General features: G+C 31.7%; 1 protein-coding gene and 1 long non-coding RNA gene across 3 annotated transcripts in view; both read left to right on the top strand.

Annotated features, from left to right (window-relative positions):
* Positions 1–22,689, top strand: part of LOC130682873 (uncharacterized) — an 89,295-nt gene that overhangs the window by 50,213 nt on the left and 16,393 nt on the right. The window lies entirely within an intron of this gene.
* ZC2HC1A (zinc finger C2HC-type containing 1A) overlaps positions 1–22,689 on the top strand; it is a 48,680-nt gene that overhangs the window by 18,003 nt on the left and 7,988 nt on the right. For both annotated transcript variants that reach the window (XM_057497950.1, XM_036887519.2), the window contains exons 4-7: positions 4,718–4,859; positions 6,970–7,118; positions 16,102–16,201; positions 16,801–16,900. In XM_057497950.1, coding sequence (XP_057353933.1) covers positions 4,718–4,859; positions 6,970–7,118; positions 16,102–16,201; positions 16,801–16,900 — 491 coding nt within the window. The remainder of the gene's footprint in view (positions 1–4,717; positions 4,860–6,969; positions 7,119–16,101; positions 16,202–16,800; positions 16,901–22,689) is intronic.

Below are 22,689 nucleotides of genomic sequence, written 5' to 3'. Positions count from 1 at the left end.
AGATGACATGATATTGTACATAAAAAACCCTAAAAACTCCACCCCAAAACTACTAGAACTGATATCGGAATACAGCAAAGTTGCAGGAAACAAAATTAACACACAGAAATCTGTGGCTTTCCTATATACTAACAACAAACCAACAGAAAGAAAAATCAGGAAAACAACTCCATTCACAATTGCATCAAAAAGAATAAAATACCTAGGAATAAACCTAACCAAAGAAGTGAAAGACCTATACTCTGAAAACTACAGCTCACTCTTAAGAGAAATTAAAGGGGACACTAACAAATGGAAACTCATCCCATGCTCGTGGCTAGGAAGAATTAATATCGTTAAAATGTCCATCCTGCCCAAAGGAATATACAGATTTGATGCAATCCCTATGAAACTACCAGCAACATTCTTCAATGAACTGGAACAAATAATTTAAAATTTCATATGGAATCACCAAAGACCCTGTATAGCCAAAGCAATCCTGAGAAAGAAGAATAAAGTAGGGGGGTCTCACTCCCCAACTTCAAGCTCTACTATAAAGCCGTAGTAATCAAGACAATTTGGTACTGGCACAAGAGCAGAGCCACAGACCAGTGGAACAGACTAGAGACTCCAGACATTAACCCAAACATATATGGCCAATTAATATTTGATAAAGGAGCCATGGACATACAATGGGGAAATGACAGTCTCTTCAATAGGTGGTGCTGGCAAAACTGGACAGCTACATGTAGGAGAATGAAACTGGACCATTGTCTAACCCCATATACAAAAGTAAATTCAAAATGGATCAAAAACCTGAATGTAAGTCATGAAACCATTAAACTCTTGGAAGAAAACATAGGCAAAAACCTCTTAGACATAAACATGAGTGACCTCTTCTTGAACATATCTTCCCGGTCAAGGAAAACAACAGCAAAAATGAACAAGTTGGACTATATTAAGCTGAAAAGCTTCTGTACAGCAAAAGACACCATCAATAGAACAAAAAGGAACCCTACAGTATGGGAGAATATATTTGTAAATGACAGTTCCAATAAAGGCTTCACGTCCAAAATATATAAAGAGCTCACATGCCTCAACAAACAAAAAACAAATAATCCAATTAAAAAATTGTCAGAGGAACTGAACAGACAGTTCTCCAAGAATGAAATACAGATGGCCAACAGACACATGAAAAGATGCTCCACATGGCTAAATATCAGGGAAATGCAAATTAAAACCACAAAGGATATCACCTCACACCAATTAGGATGGCCAACATAGAAAAGAATAGGAAAAACAAATGCTGGCGAGGATGCGGAGAAAGGGGAACCCTCCTACACTGCTGGTGGGAATGTAAATTAGTTCAACCATTGTTGAAAGCAGTATGGAGTTTCATCAAAATGCTCAAAACAGACTTACCATTTGACCCAGGAATTCCCCTCCTAGGAATTTACCCTAAGAACGCAGCAATCAAGTTTGAGAAAGACAGATGCACCCCTATGTTTATCACAGCACTATTTACAATAGCCAAGAATTGGAAGCAATCTAAATGTCCATCGGTAGATGAATGAATAAAGAAGATGTGGTACATATACACAATGGAATACTACTCAGCCATAAGAAGAGGGAAAATCCTACCATTTGCAGCAACATGGACGGAGCTGGAGGGTATTATGCTCAGTGAAATAAGCCAAGCAGAGAAAGAGAAATACCAAATGATTTCACTCATCTGTGGAGTATAAGAACAAAGGAAAAACTGAAGGAACAAAACAGCAGCGGAATCACAGAACCCAAGAATGGACTAACAGGTACCAAAGGGAAAGGAACTGGGGAGGATGGGTAGGTAGGGAGGGATAAGGGGGGGGAAGAAGTAGGGGGGTATTAAGATTAGCATGCATAATGGGGGGGTGGGAGAAAGGGGAGGGCTGTACAACACAGAGAAGACAAGTAGTGATTCTACAACATTTTGCTATGCTGATGGACAGTGACTGTAAAGGGGTTTATGGGGGGACCGAGTATAGGGGAGAGCCTAGTAAACATAATATTCTTCATGTAAGTGTAGATTAATGATAACAAAAAAAAAAAAAGAGAAAGAAAGAAAAGGGGGATTACTCCCTGATAGGATAAAACTAACTGTAAATCAACGACTAATGCATGCTTTAAATATCCTTAATTTTGATCACTTAAAGGGTGTCAGATGATCAGCAATGGAGGTACATTTTTTGATAATATTCCTTTCTCTTAAAAAAAAAAAAGCAGTTCCTGTGTGGTGACCTCCAATGAGTTCTACACAATGGTATAAAGGGCATATCAAGTGTGGGCAAAGGGTCTGTTTGTGTTTATACAGAGGATCAAAGCCTAATTTGGCTACCCAGAAAATGAACTAAGATACGATATGAAGAAGAACTTCCAACACCAGCACTCTCTGGAAGAGTCATACCAGAAGATGATCATCAAAAAACCTCAACAAAGATCCAGGCGATGCTGCAGCTGTAGCTGCATTCATCCCACCGGTTCCTGGAATTGCCATTGGAATGAAGAAGGAGATATCTAAGCTGGCCTGTGCATACAGTAAAACAACAAATTTGACTGGATCTACACTGTTAGAACTCAACCAAGAATTAGGAGAAGTGCAAATTGTAGCGCTCCAAAATCTTACAACTACAGACTATCTACTGTTAAAAGAACATATGGGATGTGAACAGTTCCCAGGAATGGGCTGTTCTAATTTGTCTGATTTCTCTCAGACTGTTCAAGTACAGTTGGACAATAGCCATCATATCATAGACAAATTTTCACAAATGCCTAGGGTGCCTAACTGGTTTTCTTGGCCTCACTGGAGATGGCTGGTAATTATAGATCTGCTTTGGTTATGTAACTGTATTCCTATTATGTTAATGTGTGTGCACAATTTAATTAGTAGTTTAAAACCTATACATGCTTAAGTTACTCTACAAGAAGATATGTCAAAGAAATTATCAGTCTTCCCATGTTTTCTTCCGTCTGCTTCTTCTGTAGCTTTTCTTCTTCCTTCCTAATTACAGCCCTTAAATAGAATTTGTGCCTCATATCGAATTTACTGAGTATCATAATTCCTCCAAGTGCTAAAGATACCTCAAGACAAATGCTGGGCATAGAAGCCACAGGGCATAAATATGCAAAGAAGTAAAAAGCTAACCTTTTCGAACAATATGGCTTCTCTCTCACTTACCAACCTTACATTTCCCTGTATGGCCCCGGCAGATGACTGGTTAGCCAGAGACAGGTAAGATCCCTCAAGGGAGGAACAACCTAAGACAGGCACAGTCGCAGGGGGGGCCCATCAGGTGAGAAATTGGGGATCAACAGAGGTGAGGCTTAGAACCTCACCCCCCCTGTTTTTGAGAGAAATCATCTGCATCTTTGGATGTTCAATTGCCCTTGTCTAGCTTGGATTAACACATAGTCTACAGGCACGCACCTGATCATCTACATTTGCTCTCTTACAACGCTAAACTATGTTTTCTACCTTTGTCTTGCATCTACCTACCACTTCAACATTTTATTTAAAAAAAAAAAAATAATAATAATAATAATAATAAAGGGAGAAATGTGGGATCCACATATAAATCAAGTATAAAAATCAAACGAATATTAATATTTGACGTGATTGTTTATAGTTCATAATGCGTGATCAAAACCGAAAGTTTCTGTGAAGACTGCCCTTGTACTGTTCACCATGTAAGAACTTATTCACCATGTAAGAATTTGTTCACCATGTAAGAACTTGTTCATTATGCTTCAGAAGATTTTGAGACTGAAGAGAATTAGGCTTGGGGTGGATTAATGATTGTGCATTGAGCATTGACTCCCCTATACAGAATTTTATTGTTGTTAACAACCATTTGATCAATAAATATGAGAGATGCCATCTCAAAATAAAATTAAAAGAAAGTTAAATTGAATCCATATGTCACAGCATACATCAGGAGAAATTCCAAATGAATTAAAGATGTTAAATTTTAAAAATGAAATCATTGAAGCTTTTGATTGAAACATAGGAAAATTCCATTTTACCTTGGTGTGAGATTTGGCCTTGCTAACTGTGACTGCAAATCTGGAGACCATAAAATAAAGGAGAAAATTAAACTACATTTTAAAAATAATTCTGTATATCAAATGACCCTTAGACAAAGTCAAAAGACAGACCTATTGTGGGGGAGTAATAGAGGTAGTATCCTATAGTTACTTTTTAGAAATTGTTAAAAAAAAAAAAAAAAAACAGTAACCCAACAGATAAGCTGATTAAGTTAAACCATCCACAGAAAAGGCAATATAAGTGATTATTAATGATATTTGAAGATGCTCAGTTCATTCAGTATAAGAGAAAAGCCAATTAAAACCACTGAGAGAGAACTTTTTATCATGTCTCCAATCAATTAAAATACCAAGAGTTTAATAACGTACCCTGTTGCCCCAACTATAGGAAAACAGGGAAATATACTCTTGGTGGAAGCTTAAATGGATAAAACACCTACAGAAGGCAATTTAGCAGTGTCTATCATAATTACAATTTCATCAGAAAAAATTCATATAATACAGTTGTACAATGTTTCTCATTAAAATTATGAATTTGGAAAGGAGATCATTTAAGGATGCCTGATAAGAGAACATTTAAAATAATATAGCATTTTCTCAAATTTAATTTGTTTATTTTTTAAAAAATGTTTTGAAACTGCTTTTTCTTTGTTTATAGCCTGAACCACCAAAGAAACCATCTAATTGGAGAAGAAAACATGAAGAATTTATTGCTACCATAAGAGCAGCTAAAGGCCTTGATCAGGCGCTTAAAGAGGGAGGCAAACTTCCTCCTCCTCCTCCACCTTCTTATGATCCTGGTATATGGAATAGTGTTGACAGAAATGTTCGTGTGGGAAGAAAACATTCGTAGAATTTTTATAAATTTTGTATTTAAAGTTAATTTATCATAGTGGAACGTAATGAAGCTTAAGATTTAATTTTTCCCATAAAATGATGGTGATAATCTAGGCATTTAGGCTTACAATGACACAACAGTGTTGAACATAGAAATGCATTATCTTTTTATCAATACTTAAATACAAAGCATTATGATATTTTAAAAACTACTATAGTAACTATTAAATGTTAGTATTGTAGAAAATATTTTAATCATGTGCCCTGTTGATTGAAATGTATTGTTCAGTAAGATTCAGATAGTTAGGTTGCCTAGTTCTTTGATATCTTCTCATCTGCAAAGGAAAAAAAGCTGTAATATTGCTTCTAAAATATACAATTAATGTGGGGAAACCACCATATAGACAGACAGACCTAAATTATGCACTAAATCCATATAATTCTATGTATCTTCCTGTGTGGGGGGTAAAGTTGCTTGTTTATTGTTACTAAAAGCAAGGTAAGCTGCTGGCAAACCCATATGAAATATTGAGATACTGAAGTATTTGAAATAGCACAGTTGACATTTTGAGATTGGTTATAAGAGTAGCCTAAAGAGGTAGTTATATATATAACAAGATAGCTGCATTGAAATTGTGTTAGTATTCTAGGTGGGGATTTATTTCTTAGTAAAGAAAAGGTTATTTACAAAATATGAGTATGATCATTTTTAACCTTTTATTATAGAGGAGAAGTTGATAGAGGTTTCTACAAAAGACCAGATAGTAAATATCTTAGGCTTTGCCACCATTAGGTCCTTGTTGCAACTACTCAGCTCTGCCACTATTGCAAGAAATCAGCCACAGACAATATGTAAAAGAATGAGTGTGGCTTTATAAAACTTATTTATAATACTTAATTTATAAAAACAAGCGGCAGGCAGACTGGATTTGGCCAAGAGCCCCAAGTTTGCTAACCCCTCTTCAAATATTACTAACTTATTTTAATTCTATGAATATTTCTGGGATGTTCTATCTGTGTTTGGGTCTCTTCTAATTCTAGCGTAATTTTCCCCATGAAGTTGAATTTTTTCTCTGCATTGCAGGTATTTGTATATTGCATCTTACTGAACATAGCTCTGTTTCTCATGTTTACATAAGTCAGAGTGCCAGTTCTTCAGGATAATTTTGGTTTTAGAAATTTTTTAATCTCTTTAGTCTTGACAAAACAACTTCTTTATTAGTGATTTTAGACCTACTCCACTAGTTAGCAGAACAAATTTCTGAGCTTCAAATGAATGTAAATTCTCAAGAACAAACTCTCTCTCAAAAAGTAAACCGTTGAAATAAATTGATTGTTTTGACAGTGCCAAATTTCTGTTTTTGTGTCTTGGCATTTCATAGAGTTGAGATCTTCCATAATGCTACAAAATTTGGTTCTGTCTAGGTTAGTTTTGAGATATAATTTTAGAAGAAATTTAATTTGCAGTATACATTGCATTTTTGGAGAATATTTTATCTTTGAAACATTTGCTGTTTCTTAAATTTGAATTATGTTAATGAGATATATTTTTATCACTTCTTCCATCTGTTGAGACCTCTAAGAGAAAATTGTATCAAGTCAGTTAAACTATTTCTTGACAGTTTTTCTCTAATTGAAATAAAATATTTTAACAGATGAGTCCAAACTTTAAAATGTTTTTTTAATGTAATGTGTTATTACTGCTTAACCTAGTCTAGTGTATAAAAAATGCTGTATATGATGAAACCACATGGTATCATAGAGACAGAAAAGAAATAACATTTTTCTTCTACTTACTCATTCTTTTGTGCCTAAAGATTTGTATTTTGGGTTCTTTTTCCCTCAAACTTGATTCTGAGCTGGGAGAAAATAGGAATTTATCGTATACTACCAGACTTTTTTCTTTAACATCTTTACTAAGTTTAGATAAGTCTGGTTGGGTGGTTATAAGGAATGAGCGTTTTTGTTTGTCCGATGTTATTACTTATGTTATGTGTCTTGATTTACTGTTCATAAGCACAATTTTTTGTTTTATTTCAGGTATTATTAATGTGTTTTTTTTCTCTGTTTTAGATTATATTCAGTGTCCATATTGCCAGAGGAGATTTAATGAAAATGCAGCTGATAGACATATAAATTTCTGTAAAGAACAGGCAGCACGTATTAGTAATAAAGGCAAATTTTCTACTGAGAGCAAAGGAAAAGCAACATCTCGAACACAGGTGAAATGCTCAACTTAATCATTTCTACAAATAAATGAGAAAATTACTCAATTTCACAGTTTTGGGATTATGCTTTACAGAACATGTAGTTTTCTCACCTGATTCAATTTATATATTACTGTTCAGAGATATAGTTAGAAATTGAGAACAGACAATTAAAATTATTAATTTGGAATGGATTTGAGTTAGTAGAGACTTGAAAGTGTGCAGATTTTTAAAAGGTATTAGGAAAAAAATAAGAAATTTAGTTAAATGTAAGTGAAGCAGATTCAGGGGAAATCAGAAGGGTTAGAAGAATAAGAAAATGGCAATACAAATCTATGTTTGAAAATCAAGTAAGTACTGAATGTTTCCATGTTATATATTAGTAATATTCATGACGGAATGGAAGCCTGGAGTCAAGTGCAAACTGCTACTTTTGAACTCTTAGACAAATAACATTTTATGTATGTAAGCTTTTATTTATTCATCTGTGAAGTGGTAATCTACATGATTATTTTGAGAATCAAATGAAATGATAATATGAGATAGCACTTAGAGAACCATAAACCATATGAGGATTTTGTTACATGAAATTAATTTTTACTATAGTTTTAAATATATACCATTACACAAAAACTTTAATAATGTCATATTTAAGCAAATTTCATTTTTCACAAGTCTTTTATTTGTAAATAATTATTTTTAATACTGTAAATCTAGCAGTCAGTGAATAATCCATTTCTCTTGTTACTTACGAATAAAATGTTAGGTTAAAAGACTCCATTACAATTGGGGTCTCCTTAAGATAATGATAATCGTCTTATGAATTTTTGTCAATAGTGTTAGAAATAGAGTATATCATTATTATCATCATCATTGTTTGGAAAGAACAGTGAAGAAATCGTTCTGAAGAATTTCCAAACAGTTGTCAAACAATGCATATCTTTTACTTAAAACAGACATGTTAGTATGATTTTTATTTTAAGAATAGTCAATAGAATGAAGGAAATACAATAGGATGTAGATATTTCAACAAGCTGGTGCCAAAAGATTGGCAAATAAAAAATCCAGGTAGTTGATAGCTAACACACTAAATTGTATCGGTTCTGATTCCATGCGTAGTCATATATATTTATTTCAGCCTAATCCCGTATTTTCTCATTTCTGTTCATCAAAAAAACTTGAGTATCCTTTTTGAACTACACACTGCACCAAGTACTGGGTCTGTAATAGTAAACTAAATAAAGTACTTTTTCTCATGATGCTTAAATGCATCCTTATCATATTTAGCAACTGTAACTTGGCCTGATTAAAGTCCACTTTTTGACCCTGCTCTGATCAAAATAATATATAAATATAATGAAGATCTATTTCCTATAGGTAAAAATAAGAAGTTCTACCATTTAGATAAATTTTTGTTATTTTTCATTAAGATTTTTTTCAAATTCAGGCATGGTTGAGTTAAAGCAGACCCATGCCATGCTGGAAAAGCAAACCAAATATGTACTAAATTAAAACATCTGATATTTTAAAAGAACAGATAATACTGAAAGAGTCCATTTGTAACTTAGGTCCTCAAGGACTCTTTTATCATTTTTGGCTAAGTTTAGTTTCTTAAGTGAGCTTAAGACAATGTATGTATTTTATGGTTTAGGAATTTTCAATATTCCGATTATCATCCTACTTATTCTAAAATAATGTGGTTTTAAGTCTGGAAAGATGATGTTCAATTTCTAACAAACTTTTTTCTGATTATTAAAGGCGTTCCTATTTTCTATGGAATATCTGAAAAACATTTTTTAAAGTCATCACTATAGATAATATTTTAAATATTATTCAGCCTCTTATTTTATACAATACTTTTATTCTGAATTTTTTTCTCATAATTTTTCCCAAGTATTTTCTTGTAAATTATATACATAGAAAAAAATGTAAAACGTACACATGCATAGCCATAAGAAGGTTAAGAAATAGAGTACTATCAGTGTCAGAATAGCCTTCATTGCACTTTCACTCCCAGAATGTAATGTTCTCCCTCTTTGCCCTCTACGCCATGAAGTAGTCACTAACCTGATTTTACATATTTGTAAATGAGTTTTTGCCTTCTTATTTACTATAGCTTTATAAAGTTCAATATCTGATTATACTAGTTCTCCTACTTCCTATTTTAAGGTTATTTTAACTAATCGTACTCCTTTTTGTATTAACATGTAAATTTGAAATTCATTTTTCAAGATAATTCACACATACATAAATACCTCTTATTAATTTTTGTGTGGAATTGCACTGAATCAATTGATATTGAGTTGACATCCTTATTGTATTAGGTTTTCCCACTCTTGATACTGTCAATCAATCTTCCTAATTTTAGCCATTGTCAATGTATAATAGTGTATCATTTGTGGTTTTTATTTGCATTTCTTTGGAAACTAATACTGAACATAGTGTGTTCCTACATTTATTAGGTTTTTAATATTTTTGGTAAGTTTTGATGATTTTTGTAATTTTCTAAGTAGAAATTCTTCACATCTTTTATTAGATTTATCCTTAAATACTTCATATTTTTATGCTATTATAAGTGTAAACCTTTATTTCATTTTAAAAGTGTTGCTAGCTTATAAAACTACAGTTGAGCTCAGTATTGATTTTTATACCCAGCCAACTTGTTAAATTCTTTTTTTTAATTATTCATCTGTAGATATTTCTAATTTACATTTTTATTGCTTACTTGCTTGATGGCTTTGCAGTCAGAGACTATGATTTTAGACTTTTCAAATGTGTTGAAACTTGTGGGTGGCTCAGCTTATGGTCCATTTTTAAAATGCGTATTGATTTTGGTTTTTCCCTTTACTATTGTACAAATTGTTTTTTTATGTTTCTATTCTTGTGTTTTTTCACATTTCCCACTTTATTTTGGGGGATGTTTTATTTTTATTTTTTGGTGATTCTTTTTAATTAAAAAATTATATTGAGGTATATACAATAAAATGCAGAAATCTTGGTGTATAGTTTAATAAATTTTGACTTGTGTATACATTCATGTAACCATCACCCAGATCAAGATATCAAATGTTTTTATTCTTTTCCCCTCTTCACATATTATTGGAATTTTATCCCTAGAAATTAAAACATGCACACTTACTTATCCAAGTTCAAATTTAGTCCAAGTTTAAAATTAATCTGTTGTCTTTAATGTCATACCAGAGAAGGTATGAATATTAACCTCTTCCTGATGTATATACTATTGTTGTGAATTTTAATTTTATCATCTCAAAACACTTTTCTTTATTTAGCAAGTTTCTTAATTTCTTTAGTTGGTTCTCTGTGCTTCTTTCTGGATTATGCTTCAGATATGTAAATCCCACTCACTAATTCTTTATTCAGCTATTTCCAGTGTACTTGTAAACTTGTATTTGAGTTTTAAATCAACTTTTTGAATTACAATTTAGGTACAATAAATTACACTTCTTTAAAGTATACACATCATTACAATAGCCTTCTTGTAGATTTCTTATGATTTTTCTATGTACACAATCATGTCACCTGTAAATAGGACAGTTTTAATGCCTTCTCTCCCATCTGTGTGCTTTTTCTTTCTTTTTTATAATTTATTGCACTGGCAAGAAATTTTAGTTCAGTGTTGAGTAGAAGTGATGAGAGTTGACATCTTTGCCTTATTCCTGCTTAGGTGAAAAGCGTTCAGTTTTTCACCACCACTGAGTATGATGGTGCTGTGGATTTTCATCTGTGCCCTGTGTCAAACTTAGAAAGTTCTCTTTACTGGGGGCTTTTTTTTCTTTAATCAAGAAAGGGTTTTGAATTTTGTTGAATGCTCTTTATCTTTTTGAAATAACAGTTTTATCTTACTCTGTTAATATGATGTATTACATTTACTGATTTTCATATCAATACCAAACCCATTTTTGCTTCTATGGATAAATTCCATTTAATTATGAATTATTGCCTTTTTATATATTATTGAATTTGATATACCAAAATTTTGTTAATTCCATCTATGTGCATGAGAGAGACTGTTGTAGTACTCTGACGTTTTGGTTAGTCTCGACATCATGGTAATACTGACTTCATAATGGATTTACAATTTTTCCTCCTCCATTTTCTGATGGAGTTTTTGTAAATTATTTTGTAGAATTTTATAGTATTAGTATAATTTCCTTTTGTATATATTTGCTAAAGTATACCACTGAACCCATCTAAGCGTGGGTTTTCAATGCCTACATCATTTTCTTGAATAGATATAAAGCTGTTCAGATTTTCATTTCTCTGTGGTAGCAGTTTTTGCAGTTTGCGTCTTTCAAGTAATTTGTCTGTGTGTGATAAGATTTATTGATCTAATGGTATTAACCTTTTACTGCCTGTAGAATTTGTAGTAATACCCTCTTTTCATTCCTAATACTGGTATTTTATATTCTCTTTTTTTCCCCCTCCCTGATCAGTTTTTTTTTTTTTAACTTGATCGTTCTAACTAATGGTCTGTCAATTTTATGACATCTTTTCAAAGAGTTTTTGGTTTCATTACTCTAGCAGTGCTCTAACTGCATCTCAAGAATCTTAATATGTTTATTATTACTAGAATTCAGTTCCAAATATTTTCTAATTTGTGATTTCTTCTTTTACTTAGAGTTTATTCAAATGTGACTCATTTACTTCCAGATACTTGGAGCTTTTCTAGATGTTTTGTTGTTATTCTTTAATTCTGTTATGGTCTGAGAAAGTACTTGATAAGATTTTCATCTTTTTTCAGATTTTATTGCCTAGCATGTGGCCATTTTTGGTGAATGTTCCATGGCATATGAAAAAAAAAAGGTATATTCTGCAGTTGGGTATAAAGTTTTATAAATGTGAGGTTAAGGTGACTGGAGTGTCATTCAGATCTTCCATGTTCTTACTGTCTTTTTGTTTGGATGTTTCAAAAATTACTGATAAATATGTATTAAATTCTTCATCTATGATTGTAGCTTTTTCTCTAACTCATTAATTTTGGCCATCAAAACTTTGCTGCAAGTATTTTGAATTTCTCTTACTAATTGTATGTATATTTATAATTTATTGTATCTTCCCCATTTATTGATCACTTTGTCACATGGAGTACCCCTTTTTTGTCTATGGCAACATTCCTCCTGTTGAACTGTATTTCATCTGATAATATGTAGCCATTTCAGCTTAATTGTGCTAATTTCCTTTCTATAACTTGAATTTATGTTTTTCCATCTCCTAATGACAGGCTATAATTGGTTCTTCTTTGTTTTTAATCCAGTCTTACAACCTCAACCTCTTGGACGAAGTGTTCATGAATTTTTACTTAATATAATTATTGATGTGGTTGTGTTTAGCTCTACTATGTTACTGTTTTCAGTTTTGGTCCTTTTTTTATTCCTCTGGTACTTCTTTCCTCTTTTGTCTTAATAGAAGACATTTTATTTTCTCTATCTGCTTTCTAGCTGTAAGTCTTTGTATTTTTTAAAAAATGGTTACTTTAGAAATAATAAAGTGCATCTTTAATTTATCCCAACCTATGAATATGTCCATAATACCTATCACCAATCTTAGTGCTATTGTTATATGTATGTAAATCTATAAACATTATAAACCATCAATACTCTTGATGTGTATTGTTATAGTGTTACACTTACTGCTTTAAAATTCTTTGTCTTTTAAAGAAATGAGAAGAAAATAAACATTTATACATATATATATATATATACATATGTAAACTTTGTATTTAATATTTATTTACATATCATTTCCAGATCTCCTCATTCTTCTTATAAATCTCAGTTGCCATATTTTGTCATTTCCCTTCAGTCTGAAGAACTTTTCTCTAGCCTAATAGTACAGATCTGTTGGCAATGAATTCTGTTTTGCATTATCTGAAAAAATGCCTATATATTTACCTCATTTCTCTGTTGAGATTCCCTGTCTGTTCATTTACTATTACTGTATTTCCCATTTTTATTATAAATCCTTAACTACTAAATCTAACCCACCTGGTGTCCCCAGTTTCTGTTATCTATTTTTGCTGAATATGGGTCATACTCTCTTGTTTTCATTTTCTTTTCCTTACCTCCCTCTTCTTCCCTTTTTCCTTCCCTTTCCTGCATTTAAACCCAGAGTACACAGTTTTCAATTTTCCAGAACTGCATTTTGGATGGTTTCTGTTCTCTTAAAATACATATATTTTTAATCATCTTGTTTCAATTGTTACCTATAGGTGGGTTATACAGCTGCTTCACTCCACCATTGAGTTTGTAATCTGTTAATATATTTTTAATTTATTGAAATTGGCTATTTTTCTAATATCCTAAGTTTTTTTTTATAGGTTCCAATTCCCTGTTGATATTTTCAGATATGTCTTTTAGTCCTTTAAATGCAGTAAGTCTAATTGTTTTATTTTATGTATCTGATAATTATACTACCATGTGACCCTTATGGATATATTCTTGCCATTTTTTTCTCATTCATGGTTCCTTGTATAGTTACATCCATAATTATTGTTGACCATTATTGTCTTTAAGGTTATTCATGAGGATTATTCATGAGAAGTGCCTTCTTTAGGAGATTTGTACTTGTTTATTGTAGATATCTAAGAATCTACCAGTCTGGAAGCACTTTAAATGATTGGCTTTTGTTTGCTTGACCACCTAGTAATGAAATTTATACAGCAAATCCATGTGATCACCAGACCATTGTTGCAATCTTGTATGGTATTGGCTTGGCAGTTCTTTTTCTTCTCATCTGACATTCAATGCTTTCCAAGTGATTTTCAGTGCTTTGTTGAGCATTTTTACTTTCTAGTTAAATGTTTGGTCCAAAGAATGCCATCTACCATTTTATCAGAAATGAACGTCCTCCATGTTCTTTAAACTTTTTCCAATTTCAGTAAAAACTCTTTATAAATATAAATATTTTACTAAGGAAATTTATTAGATTTGTGATCTATATAAAAACACGAAATAGTAAGCATCTAACAAATACTTATTCAATGAATGAAAGAAATATATATTGAATGTAACTGTAAGAAAGATTTGTTCTGATCATTAAAATGGATTTATACAAAATTATTTGTAACTGGAGTCATCCTGAAAGTCTTTATAATACTTGTATAATTTCAGCCATATATTGTAGAATAGATAAAATACAGCTCAGTAAAGACAGAGTTGGGTTATCTAGATCAGGGGAATAACAAGTTACTGAGAGGGAGGTGAATATATTTTAAATGAGGCATTCAGTGTAGTGTGAGGATTCTGTAACGAAACTAACCTGACTAGATTGGGTTGAAAGTAATAGGAAATATTACAGGAGATAGAAAAGGTTTAGCTAGGTTCTGATAGCTCAGAAAAGCTTACCACTGAGTAAAACAGTGGAAGACCTAGTATAGAAGGGAAAAAAACAAAGCACTTTTGAAAAGAATATTTTGCTTTCTTCTATTTGTAAGCCATTAACGTTAACACTAATAATTTCTAATATATACATAAAATTCTTTAATCTCCAGTATATAATGCTACCTGGGCCCTTCCTGTCTGTGCCCAGCCTAAAGACTTGACCTCACAAGATGTCATATACTATGCCAGCATTCTTTGTTTATGCTAATCATTTTGCCCTTTTTTACCAGTTAGTACAGTATGAGTGGCTTACCAATCCTGTTTCTTGAACCAGTTTTATTGAACCTATTTTTAATATACAACATGCCTGTGATATTTTGACAAATCTTTGTTAGGTTTTTTTTCCTTATTCTTACCAGTTTTAAATTCTTTCCTAATGTCTTTTAAACCAGAAACACCTCTTAAGTTTTCAAAGAAGCAGTATCACTATATAGCTCATCTCCAAAGTCATCTTCTAGTCACTTGTTCATTTGACAGACAGATACTGAAGGTTCTAGTTTGAGTTTCTGCCATAATTGTGCCAAAAGTGTGGGGAGGAGAGGAGGGGGGCCTTATGTCAAGATTCATTTTCTTAAAAGGTAACATACTGAATTTTGAAGTGTTATAATTTTTTATTTTAAAATGTGTGTTTATCCAGCAATTTTTAGTGCATACATCTTAAATTTATACTGATTATTGATTATAAAGTATGATTTACTTTTTGAAAATTAGGTTTAAAGCCAGTTTTTCACATAAAGTTTCAAGCAATCTAAATAGTATATAGGTTAATCACAAATACACATGCAAGAACAGTTATCAACACGTAGTTGAAGGAGTGCCAGGCATGAGTCTTAATTTCTGTTCCATGAAGTTGGGGTATAATCCTGGGCAAGTTCACTTCTTTATATTGGAACAAGTGATTGATAAGATACTTTCATATCAGCACAGAGCAAAATTGGCTCAAATAAAAGACAGTAAAATTAAATTAATGGTGGTAACCCTCTAGAGAGTAGGAAAAAAATAAGCTAAAGTATCCTGTTTTTTCTCAACCCAGATTCCTTCATCTAACATGGTCTGGTGAGGATAGTGGACAGGATTGGCTCTTTCTCTTCACATTTGGGAAATCCATAAAACTTGCCCAGATGGATATATAATCTTCTGAGGTTTTATCAGTAGGAAATATGGCTGGGTTATATATATAAAATATAAAACCGCACCCAGGAGCATGTAAAAATCTTGACCTATTAAAGCCACACCACCTTGAGTATCATTGGGGGTTTCTAAGTTTTTCTGTTAATATTTGTTTTGGGTTTAAGATCTTAACATTGAAGAAATATTTTCCATTTGACCTTTTTCTTCCCCCTGTGAACTGGGAAAAATTGCTCTTAGTTTATTTTAGCAGTGGAACATCTGAGCCAAACTTTTAGTACAGCAGTTTTAAGAGGGAACATATTTTGGGAAACCTCTCTGAGGTGATAAATTTTAACCTATACTTTCTCAATTTGGGTAATTCAGTAGCTAATAAAAAATTACTCATTTAAGGAATGTGAGCTTTCGAAATATAGTTTACAATCCATAATCAAATGTGATAGTGATAAAATATTTTTTCACTTTTTCAGTATAAGCCACCTGCGCTTAAAAAATCAAATTCTCCTGGAACTACACCATCAGGATCTTCACGATTACCGCAACCAAGTGGCACTAGCAAAACTGTTGTAGGTAATGAGATCCATAAAATAACTTGACCTTTCTTTTTTTAAGCAGTGTTGGTAGAGAAGGAAATGAAGATTGTTTTCTGTTCTGTATTATTACAATAGATTCATAATTAGGAAGAGAAGTGGAGAATAAGTAATTATTCCTGGGTAAAAATAACTTCCAATAGCTTCTACTTAGATATTTTATAGTCCTTTTTTCAGCTTAAATGTTTATCCTTGATGTTTTATTTATATATTACCTGTTCAGAATAGTCAACCAAGTTATTTTCTTGATCTTTAATCACAGTATTTTTCTGTCATTTATACCTCTCTCTCTCTGCACTTGACAGTTGTCCTTAATAGACAAATGTTTAATGGTTGATAAGATACTAACTATTCAAGTATATATTTATTTGTATGTAAATTACAAAAAGAAATGAAGTATGCTGTATGTTCTTCCCTGGCAGTTTCATGTTGTAAAAAATGTTCTTAGTTGGTAACTTTATTTATTACCACAAAGATTTATTGCCATTAAAGCATTGTTTTCCTTGTCAGATGCTCTGTTTTATGTGATTTTTCTTTTTCAGAGTGTGTCGCTAATACTAATATCTTTTTTATTATAAGGTGTGCCTTCAGGTAAAGTGTCTTCAGTTGGCAGCTCTTTGGGAAACAAACTTCAGACCTTATCTCCCTCCCATAAAGGGATTGCAGCTCCTTACATAGGGTAAGTCTACATTAAATTTAATATATTAGTGATATATATATTTATATTTATATATTTATATTTATATGTGATACATATATATATATATACATATATATATATATGTGATACTAAAGTTTTTATTTTGTTTAGATAATTGGCCTTTCATTGACCTTCATTTTCCTTCTAAGTGCATTTGTCTTACATACTGCTGATGGGAGCACACACACTGCTGTTTAGGATATAGATTACTATAACTGTTTTGGAAAAAAAATCTGGTGGTATTTATCAAGAACCTTAAAAACATTGTATTTTCAACAGCAGCAGACTCACAGACTCCAAGAAGGGACTAGCGGTTACCAAAGGGAAGAGGTTGGGAGGGTGGGTGGGGAGGAGGGAGAAGGGGATTAAGTGGCATTATGATTAGTGCACAAAATATAGGTAGGTCACGGAGAAGGCAGTACAGCACAGAGAAGACAAGTAGTGACTCTATAGCATCTTACTACGCTGATAGACAGTGACTGCAATGGGGTGTCAGGGGGACTTAATAATATGGGTGAATGTTGTAACCACAGTGTTGCTCATGTGAAACCTTTATAAGTTGTATATCAATGATACCTTTAAAAAATCATATTTTCAATAGAATAATTTTACTTCTGGGAGTCTAAAGAACTCATTTGAAACATGGAAGATTTTTGTTAATTGCAATAATTTATTAAGCATTATGTATCAGGCACTGTGCTAGATATTTTACATATATTTTTATTAAAAACACCCACTGCTGTAGGATGAGAGAAGAGAGAAGCAAAGTAATTTGCTCAAAGCTACATAGCTATTAAGAGTTGGAAGCAGTATATACACTGGAGTCTTTTTTCATTCTAAACATTAGTTTCTTTTGATAAGTTTTATATAATGTAGAAAATAAAATAAAATCACCTAAATGCCTATCTAGCTTTGTTTGAATAGCAAATTTGGCAAATCTACAAAGGGATATTATTCAAACATAAAATATATAAATTTTAAAAAGATGATTCTGCTGTAATAGGAGAAAAATGTAGAATGTAATGTCTATGTATACTGTGATAGAGCCTAAAAAATGTGTGGACAGCAATATGCTGAAATATTAATGGTGGGTGATTCTCTTATTTAATATTTTTAAAATACTTTTTATCTTTCTACAGTTTTATATACATGGCTTTAAATAAAGTAGCATAATTAAGCTTCCAAAAATTATTTGTTAATGTGGGAAAATTTGTTTATAACACTAGAGGTTTAATAGTAGTTCCCCTATCCACTATAAACTTTCTCTTCCATTTTGATAAATCAGAAAATTAAGGGGCTGTCACATGATCATTAGAATGAGTGTTTATGTCTGTATCTTTTCAGATACTACAAAAGTTTATTTAGGAAATATAGCACACATTATTTTCAGATACAGTTTATCACTTCAGTCTTTATGTAACAAATATATACAAGGATATCTATCTAGTGAAAGTAACTGCCATTTGTTTCCTAATTTGGACTTTATAGAAAATGCAGGGCCTAAAAGGAGTTTAATTTTCATTGTAGAAAAAGAAAAAAAATAACAAGATCTCATTAGTTAAGTGTTTTTTCTTTTCCTTGTGCTTTCAAAAAGAAGAGACAGTCTATCCTTAAGAAAGAGACAGGTTACCAGTAGAACAGGTGGTTGAAAAGTAAAAGGTTCTCATCTTCTGCTAAAAAAAATTCTTTTTTTTTTTTTGGCTTCTCCACTGAGTTTGACTCGTTAGATATTTAAAGTATAGACATAGCAATATATGTTCAAAGTCTACAAAGCCTTTTTACTGTATCACAAAGAATTGCCTTCCATGTTAAATTAAATTCCATGTTTGTAGAGTAATTTACAGTTGAGTATGCATTAAAAGCTGATTTTTTGTAGCCCCTCTCCTGTCATACTCATGATATTATCAGTTGGCAATATTAAGTTGTATTGACACCCTCTCCTACCTATAGGACATACAAAGCTGGTTGGTAATGGAAAGGGGCAATGACTGAATTAGAAAACATGCTCCTGATCCTACTGTGCTGATAAGTAGCTACATAACTTGATGCATTTCTTTTCTCTGTCACACTTGCATAACATTCTGTGGCTCTGCTTAGACCTTGACAACAGATCTAAGAAAATCTGACCATTCATATGATCCCTAGGAGAAAATAGGGATTATACTAATACTCAAAGACTTTGAGCAAAGTAATTTTATAAGTTATACTCTGCTTGTAATGCAGATTTAAAATTTCTGGTTGTTCACATCATAGTAAACTGTCAACTATTTAAATCCTAGTTGTCTATTTTATGTACTATCCTTATGTGTTAGAAGAATGTTTTCAGTTATTGGAAATGTTTGCTTCTGGCCAATATATTACTATATTAACTAGAATATTACTAAGTTACTATTAAATAGAACCGTTCATGGCTGTCTGTTTAGCAGCAAAGTTCATTTCTTTTTTTTAGATTTATTGAGGTAATAGTTTGTCTTTTGTTCTTGCTAGATGGTAAGCTCTGTGATGGCAAAGCTCTGTGTCTGCCTTGCTCGCAGATGTAACTTCAAAATGTAGTAAAATGCCTGGTATATACACAATAAGTTTTTGGTAAATAAATGAAAAAAATAATGAATTAATAGATTAAATCCCTCATTTGTCAACCTGAAGGCACATTATAGAATCATGGTCCTGGTATTTGTGGGATAATTGCAGTTTGTATGGCAACCATTATTTCTGTTGACACATATAATTCAGGATTGAGGAAGGGTGGAATTAAGACATCTGGTGAGTTATAGTGTTCAAGAAATTGAGCATCTTCTGAGATTTAGTGAAATGGTGTCATTTCAGTGACTTGGGATTATTTAATGCCTGGTGTATATCATCTTCTTGTGGTCAGTTTAATTATGCATACCAGTGATCTCTAATATTTAGCACATTGGAGTCATATCACGGAAAAATGTATCATTTTACTTGGAAATATTCATATGTATGCTTATCAACTTCTAAACAACTCATGAGTCAACCTGTTTTAATGGATTTTTTTTAAGCAACATATAACCATAGTGGAAGGATTTTCCCTTATTCTAAAAGATGATTATTTTTAATCCTAGGACATTTAGAAGTATGATGAAACACAGTCTTTAAGTAAATATTGCCACATTTGATTGTATCACCAAGTTTACATAGTCATGCCTTGATAATTGTGTTTTTATAATGGTTAATTACCAGCTTAAGTGATTATTTCAGCTGATAATTTTTAATAGCTAAAATAACAAGTTTCAGATTTAGTTCTGTTTAGTTACTGAAAAACAGGCATTTACTTTGGAGATAGGCTATAATAGATGTGTTAAAACTAAAGTAACATAATGCATGTAAGGAGCATTTCTGAATAAAAAGGTTGAATTTGGTTTCTCATCCCTTAATAATATTAGCAAAAGTAAGAAATAAATGTCTAGTTTTTAAAGTACATTTTTATATGAGGGCAAACAGGCTTGTCTCATAAGCCAATCTTTTGATGTGTATGAACTGAGTTGGTGTGGAGCATTATTTAGATTCTTATATGTTTCTTTGTCTTCTATTATAGAAGTGTGTTAGCTTGACAAAAGTAATGAATTTTTGTCTGGGATCACAGGATAATGTCATATTTCTCATACCATTTTATATATGGTAAAATTTAAAACATCATTGAAATCTGCCTTTGATTAAGATCTTCAAGATTTTAAAATACTAGCTTCTGCCTATATGGAATATTGATACTTTAAAGAAGGTGACCTTTTTGAACTATGGCACAAGGAGCAAATCCTGTAGTAGAGAGAGTTTTCCTGGTTCCTATACTCATTTTATTCCCTTCCTTAAGTCAGTTATTAATGGTTTGCACGACCAAGAAAGACAGAAGAAACATCAAAGAGCAGCCATCTGGGTTGAAGCCTTTAAATTCCTTTTGAAAATGTCACTCTGCTTTTGCAAAGATCCAGTTTCTTTCCAAATATTCCTTTATTTTGTGCTTTGATTTATTTTTAGTGCTACTGAACTCTGAGAGACAAAAAAGAAGGGATTTGATAGAAAAGGGGATGTGAGCAAGGAAGCGTTCATGTTCAACAAAATAAGTATGAAGAATGTACATAGGAAGTGGTCTGTTGTACCTTACAATCTAGGTTAGTTTAGGGACAGATTTAAATATGTGAAAGGTCTTTCATATATTAATAATTCTAAAATTTAATTATCCCAACATTGAATATTGTATGGTATTTAAAATGTTTATGTAATCATTTTGTATATAGAAATATATTTAAATATATAAATGTATATATAAATACATTCACATAAACATTTAATTTATAAAAATTACATAAAATAAATTCATATATATTACACCTTTATATATTATATAATCTTGATTACATTATTGCGGTTTATAAATTTTGTTTATATATAGTTGTACCTTGGGAACAACGTAGCATAACAGTAATAAACTATACTTGAAAATAAATTTAAATGATTCGAACTTAAGGGTAACATTTACTAACATTAAGTTAAAGTAACATTTGAATTGAGCATTTGAAACCACAAATACATAGGGAGGTAGAAAGATGAATTAAGTTGAATTTTATAACATATATGGTGCAATAAAATAAATCATTGGAAACTGGCCTTACAGTTAGGTTTTAAAAATCTGAAAATACTGGCAGTTCTTATATATGGAAAATATGTAATATTCCCATTATATAGTTACCTTTAGATTTTTATTAGATTTTACACATCTCCTTTCTCAAATTGAATTTTTTTGCATCATACGTAAAATTTAAGTCATTCTTACCACGAGAGGAAGGCGTTTTAAAATGTAGTTTAAAATTTTCTTGATTTTAATTTCAGTAACTTTTTTTTTCTGAGAAAGAAAACAAGATCTTTTATTCTTTATTCCAAATCCACAGATACCTTTGTAAGGCAGCCACTGTTTGTAACAATAATATTTTCATAAATGTTAAGTAATTCAAAGAAAAATCTGATTTATTAATTAACATTCTATATGGGTGACATTCCAGTAATTTTTCACAAATAAAACTACCAAATTTTAATCTCAAACATTTTGGAAATTACGTACAATCTATGTATTGAGTGAAAGCGTTTTTTTTTAAAGCTTCAAAATGTTTAAATAATGTGATATAAACATTACCTCATATAAACACCCCCCTCTGTGAAGTAATTAATATCAATTTTTACAAGAAAATGCCTGCTACATAAAGGATTCTGAAAGAACGTAGAAGTGGATAAAATGTGTCCTGTCTTAAAGACCCTTAAAATGTATGGAAATGAACAGATTCATTTTAGACACTAAATACCTTAAGAACAAGCATCAGGTCTGTCTTATTTACCACGATAGCCCCAGAATATAACACAGTGCCTCATATATAGCAGGTGCTCAGTATTTATAGAGTCAGTGATAAGTGGAAAACTGAGTGAGCAAACAAGCATCCCTTAAAAAGAGTATACTTTAAGTTAAAAAGCAGTGATGATATTCAGTAGTCATTCAAGGTGGTTCTCCTAATTTTCCAATTTAATTTTCCCTGCTCCCTACTATGAATGGATATTGGTTGGGCAAAGTATATATGATTCGGTTATTTAGTTGATATAAAACAGTGAAATCTCTATATACCTGCAGTTTCTCCTATTCTATTACAAAGATAATTTATACTTTTGGTTTAAAAACAATAGGAAGCTTCACATGGCATGGCTACTCATCATTTTTACATGTGATTTCTCAGAATTGCCATCCATGTTTTTTCATGTAG

This window comes from Manis pentadactyla, chromosome 3, assembly GCF_030020395.1.
Source record: "Manis pentadactyla isolate mManPen7 chromosome 3, mManPen7.hap1, whole genome shotgun sequence".
NCBI classification, from domain to species: domain Eukaryota; kingdom Metazoa; phylum Chordata; class Mammalia; order Pholidota; family Manidae; genus Manis; species Manis pentadactyla.
This window is presented reverse-complemented; position numbering and strand designations above follow the sequence as displayed.